The 6,034-nt window shown below is 47.1% G+C and overlaps 1 protein-coding gene across 1 annotated transcript in view; it reads right to left on the bottom strand.

The window, feature by feature from the left end:
• RNLS (renalase, FAD-dependent amine oxidase) overlaps nt 1-6,034 on the bottom strand; it is an 81,613-nt gene that overhangs the window by 16,342 nt on the left and 59,237 nt on the right. The window contains exon 4 of the mRNA XM_009332778.1: nt 2,640-2,813. Within this exon, the coding sequence (XP_009331053.1) occupies nt 2,640-2,813 (174 nt within the window). The remainder of the gene's footprint in view (nt 1-2,639; nt 2,814-6,034) is intronic.

The following is a 6,034-nucleotide window of genomic DNA, read 5'->3' on the forward strand; positions in this document are numbered from 1 at the left end:
CAAAGTGCAAATCTGCAAAATGCAAGTTCACCAGGAAAGACAGCGCAGTCAAGGCGGCTGGTTGACTGTTTATATGTCACAAGGAGGGCCCTACCAGAGAGAATCATCTTGCTGGCCCCCAGCTTGTTCCAGCCCTATGAAGGTATACAATTTGTTCTTCCTGGAAAAATTTGCTCATATAAACAGATCTCTCCCACAATATGAGGGAAATTTCAGTTAGAAAGGTATGTGTCAACACTGATGTTCTGGTAGTTTCTACGTATTTGTTAACAATATGCCCCAAATAATATGCTTTCTATTTGGTTAAATTGCATTTGGAGACAGCAAAGACACTGTACTTAGCTATTTGATAATTCACTTACAATTTCATATTCGTTGTTCTCAGTGCTGGCACTTTGAGACCACATACGCAAGCAGGTGAGGAAAGGATAGGTGAATTTCTCCCTCGGGCTGCGTGCTCTTCTGCACAGCTAGAATCGGGCAGCTGGGATGGACAATACCAGTAGGGGCTATTAACTATCAAGTACTTATTGTTAAACACAACGATGGCGATATAATCTTAGATGCAGGAAAATCTCCAGCTGCACATTGTCAGTAACAAGGAGACAATGCCAGAGGAAAAAAAATCACTCTATATTTGGCTTTCCTTACACTCTTTTTTTTACATATTCACAATTGGTCCCTGCTGGAGGAAGCATATCAGGGTGGATGCATCTTTGTTTTGGCCAGTTCAGCCATTCTTTTGTTTAACTTTCCCTCTTTTCAGACCAACAGGCTGAGGTTAGGAGAAGTAACGAAACTGGGCTTCCACAGTGGTGAGTTGATTCATCTCTCCAACTCCTTTCCTCCCAGCATAAACTGCTGTTTCTGGAGGCACTTCAAGAGCCATTGCTACCCAGCTGGATTTGGTACAAAGAAGGGCGTATTTGGAAGAGCTGACTTGAACTGTACTATCACCAGAACAAGGAGGAGTGCAAGGTCCTGTGTCTGACACAGGACAACCCCATGCATCAGTTTGGCTGAGCAACAGACCTTTCTGAAAAGATCCTGCTGGTTATGGTGGATCCACCATGCAGTGCATGGTGGCATAAGCCAGCAGTGCAAAGGTGGCAAATCACAGCACATCAGGGCCTTGAGCAACATGATCGCAGCTGGATCTAACTTCCAACCTTGTGCAGGGGTAGAACCAGAGGACCTCCAGTGGTGCCTTGCAACGTGAATGACCATGACTCTAATTGATAGAGGCAGACAAATGGAACAGGAGGCAACATCCACAGGCTGAGCGGTGGGAAGTTCAGATTGCAGATGAAGAAACACTTCTTCCCCCAATGGAGGTGCAGCCCTGGGACAGGTCACCAGCGATGTGGGGAATCTCCATTCTGGTTTTTTAAAACCTCAGTTAGACAAGGCACAGCTGCCCTGACCTTGTGTTAGCACAGCCTGCTGTGAGTGGGAGCTGGAGCAGAGATCTTCAGAGGACCTGGCCACCAGCGCTGCTGTTATGCTGTGACACTCCCTCATGATAGCTTATTACATTAAATTGCATGTTTATTGTGTAAGAGAGGGAAGGCATGCCCAACCTTATGGCTGTTTTCTAGTGTGGTGACGGCGTGTAGGTATAAGGGTGATGGGCAAGGTTTTCAATGCCCTGCCCAGCAGGTACTAACATCACTGATGTCTGCAGACTGCAGGCAGGAAACAATGAATCCCAGCTGAACAAGGAAGACTAGAAACACGTCTCCCAGGTCTAAATCTGAACGTGTTTTAGCGCAGTGAATTTGGTAATACTTAATAATTACATATTAGGCAGCAGCTGATTATGAAAATCCTTCCTTATTCTGTGTGACAGTGAGTCAGTGCTTTGTAGGTCACCACAAAGGTGGGTAGGTTTTTACCCCCACTTCATGGATGTGGTTAAACCTGGTCACCATCGCAATGTGAGCAAGTAACAGAATCGGGAAGCATTTTCAGCTCCTAACGAACTTGATTAAACTCAAATGCTAGCGGTTTTTCTTGAACTACTCTATGCCAACACACTTTTGGTATATGAAATACATTTAATAAATTAAACATATACTTATTTGACTGCCATCTTCCAGAAACAGAAGAGAAGTGTCTGCCTTGTGGGATGTTCTCCAAGCTTTACCAAGCAGCTGTATTATGTGCAGCCATTTCAAGGATTTTCCGTTATTATAAAAGCACACTGGCTAACTCTGAATTAGACTGAACAGCCTCAATTATATAACTCATTACTACTTCCAAGCATGCTTAGTGGAAAGAACAGGAGTTGTAAAGTAATGGATGATGGAAGATAAATTGGCATGTGTATGAATCAATGTTTAAACAAAGGAACTCCAGCTCTTTCTTGGAATAGCAACATTTTGATGTCTCAAATCCCCTGACACTGGTTTCATAAATGCAGTAACGTAAACCATGTGCTGGGTGGTGATTTTCTGAGGACCTTCCCGCTTTCATTGTGTATTTTATTACAGGCCAAATGTGACATTAAGTGCTATCCGCTGCAGCTTGGAGTTAAATACTTGCTCTGTTCAGAATAGCAACACTCAATTAAACAGCATTTTTCATGATCTACACCCTCTATTGTCACTGTGTTTAAGGGAAATAATGGGAGCACTGACCTATATTGCGTTTCTTATTATCGATGGAGATGAAGCGTATGCAGGGATTATCGGTGATGTACTGTGCAGCCCAGGGGACATCAATCTGTGTACCGGCCTCATAAAAAAGTCCCAGAGCGTAGCGGGAGGAGTAGCTCGCAGATTGCAGTTGCTGCTTTTGACTTTCATTAATTACTGTGGAAAAAAGAAAAAAAAAGAAAAATCAGGCAATCCTTCTTCTCTCAGAACATTAAATGTGTGAATGCTGTGGTTAAGCTGATTATTTGTTCCTGAAAATGACCAGACTGCTAAAACTAAGAATTTAATATTAAACCTAGTGCTTTGTAATATTTTTTCTGGGACACCTCTTCATGAAGTTTTAATGGTGCATTATGTAGAGTATGTCCTTCACACGCAACCCTCCCCCATCTGTTGGTGGTTTATCTCCCAGTTCTCCACTAGTTGCCTTTGACTTAAAACTTTGACGACCAGTGACTTTTTTCCAAATTTTTTATCAAAGGGTGAATAAATGGGAATAAGAGGTTTGGGTTGCCTCTAGCACATCAAATAAATGATTGTATGACTCTGCAAAAACCTGAATGACCTCACATATCAACAAAATGACCACAGGGACTCTTGAATCTCTGGGGAAAATAGCCCTGCAACTTCTGTGTTGCAATTCAAATGGATGAAGAAAACTCTGCACTTCAGCACACAAAGGGTTTGTAGTGAAGTTCAGCTCCACCAGTTGAAGGTATTTTAAAGCAGTTTAGAAAACTTCAGAGCAAATATGAATCCATTCCTCCCTATGATTAACTCTTCCATCTTCTAATTACTTTTTGCCTCAATTTTATAATCTTCATAAAAAGCTGCACAAAGTGGCATTAGCCCCACTGTGCATTCAAATACTATTTTATTTTGTGCCAAAGAGAAATACAACAGTTTGACTAATCATGGAGTTAGGTACCACGTCTCTCTTCCTACTACCAAATGGACGGCCAACACTTCTGTGAGCTGGAGCAGGACGTGCAAAGACAAAATCACAGCGGTCTCCTGCTTGTATGTGAAATTGCATGCTCTGTTGGGCTTGTTTGGAGGTTTGATATTGAGAGGCAAAAGAACAACAATTGAAGTGCTTCATTTTATGCAAAATTCAGCTGACATAATGAACATGTTGTATGAAGAAAGGAGCAGGTGATAGCTACATCCACTGTGGCACTTTCCACAGGCAGCAGGCCAGGTGTTGAGTGGTATTCTTCAGAAGGACTTCAGCAGAAGTTCTGACCCAAGACAGACCAGCCCTGCATGTGGGGCAGGCTGGGATGGGCTGTAGGGGGCAGCTCTCCACGCAAGGCTCCACAGGCAAGAGGCATCTGCAGACTCGTGCACACCAAGCTGGCCAGGAGTCACACCACTGAAGGCCAACCAGCCCAGTGTGAGAGCATGCAGCAGGTCAAGGGAAGGTATTATTCCCCTAGAGTGAGGCCACATCTGGACACACTGTGCAGTTTATCATGCCCCCCACTACAAGGGAGACAACAACAAACTGGATGAAGTCCTGTGCAGGGTCACTAACATGGTCCACTAAAGGGGGTCTCCATTCCCGGGGACTGCCCTGACTCACCCGGACACGGCCCCAAACAACTTGCTGCAGCTGTGGTGTTGGACCTGCTGGGAGCAGTGTTAGGCTGGAAACCCCCACCCTGGTGCCTCCAGCCAGAGATGGTGGGACTGGGTGATTCTGCGTACCTTACCCACACCACAGCCACCTCCATGCGACTGCAATTAATGTGCTTCAAAGAAGAACTCTGGCGTGACTGACCTTGCTGTCATGACTAATGCTGCTCCTCAGACCTTGCAACCAGGACGGCTTCATCACATACTCACTCCACTAGCACACGCTCTCTCCCTGGGAACTGATATTTCCTGCTGTGCCAAGGCGAGACTCTAGGAAGCAGGGCTATAAATCAAACCTCCATGCACGGTGCCGCGACACAGGCACTTGAGTCACACAGTGCTGGCCAGGGGCAGGGGTCCAGCAGCACTGGCAGAGTGTTTTCCAGCAGGATGCATGTTTGAGAGCACATTCAGTCATGCTGAGAACTCCTTGCAATAACTGCCACTAAACCTGTAAAGCCTACATACCACCAGTCTGCATCAAGGTCCATTCCCACCACCGCTACTGGCATACTCCCTTCTCAAACACCACCAAGGCTGCCTGTGTTCGGAGTCTATTTACATGCAGAGGACAACGAGCAGGGGAGAGTGTCACTCCTAAGCCAATCCTGGTGGAGAGGAGGGCTGGTGTCACCCCAGCTCTTACCCACCTGTGGGTGACCATTTCAGCTGTGCAAGTCTATAGGTGCTGAGTCCAAACTCCTTGTCATGACTGGTCCATTCTGGCAACATTTCCATGTGGCCTCCCAAAACGTGCAGGGACACAATTCATGTCCCTATTCAGTGACCTTTGAGAGGCTCAATAAGTATCGAGCCTCCATTCACCATTGTGGTGAATGGAGTTCAATCCAGTTGGCGGCCGGTCACGAGCGGTGTTCCCCAGGGCTCAGTACTGGGGCCGGTCTTGTTCAATATCTTTATCAATGATCTGGATGAGGGGATCGAGTGCTCCCTCAGTAAGTTTGCAGACGACACCAAGTTGGGCGGGAGTGTTGATCTGCTCGAGGGTAGGAAGGCTCTGCAGAGGGACCTAGACAGGCTGGGTCGATGGGCCGAGGCCAACTGTATGAGATTCAACAAGGCCAAGTGCCGGGTCCTGCACTTCGGCCACAACAACCCCATGCAGCGCTACAGGCTTGGGGAAGAGTGGCTGGAAAGCTGCCTGGCGGAAAAGGACCTGGGGGTGTTGGTCGACAGCCGGCTGAACATGAGCCAGCAGTGTGCCCAGGTGGCCAAGGCAGCCAACGGCATCCTGGCCTGTATCAGAAATGGTATGGCCAGCAGGAGCAGGGAAGTGATCGTGCCCCTGTACTCAGCACTGGTGAGGCCGCACCTCGAATACTGTGTTCAGTTTTGGGCCCCTCACTACAAGAAGGACGTCGAGGTGTTACGAGCGTGTCCAGAGAAGGGCAACGAGGCTGGTGAGGGGTCTGGAGAACAAGTCTTATGAGGAGCGGCTGAGGGAGCTGGGGTTGTTTAGCCTGGAGAAAAGGAGGCTGAGGGGAGACCTCATTGCTCTCTACAACTACCTGAAAGGAGGCTGTAGCGAGGTGGGTGTCGGTCTCTTCTCCCAAGTAACTGGCGATAGGACGAGAGGAAATGGCCTCAAGTTGCGCCAGGGGAGGTTTAGATTGGATATTAGGAAAAATTTCTTTACTGAAAGAGTGGTTAAACATTGGAACAGGCTGGCCCGGGGAGGGGGTGAGTCAACATCCCCGGGAGTATTTTAAAAGCGGGGA

The sequence above is a fragment of the Pygoscelis adeliae genome, unplaced genomic scaffold (assembly GCF_000699105.1).
Source record: "Pygoscelis adeliae isolate BGI_AS28 unplaced genomic scaffold, ASM69910v1 Scaffold139, whole genome shotgun sequence".
In the NCBI taxonomy this organism is placed as follows: Eukaryota; Metazoa; Chordata; class Aves; order Sphenisciformes; family Spheniscidae; genus Pygoscelis; species Pygoscelis adeliae.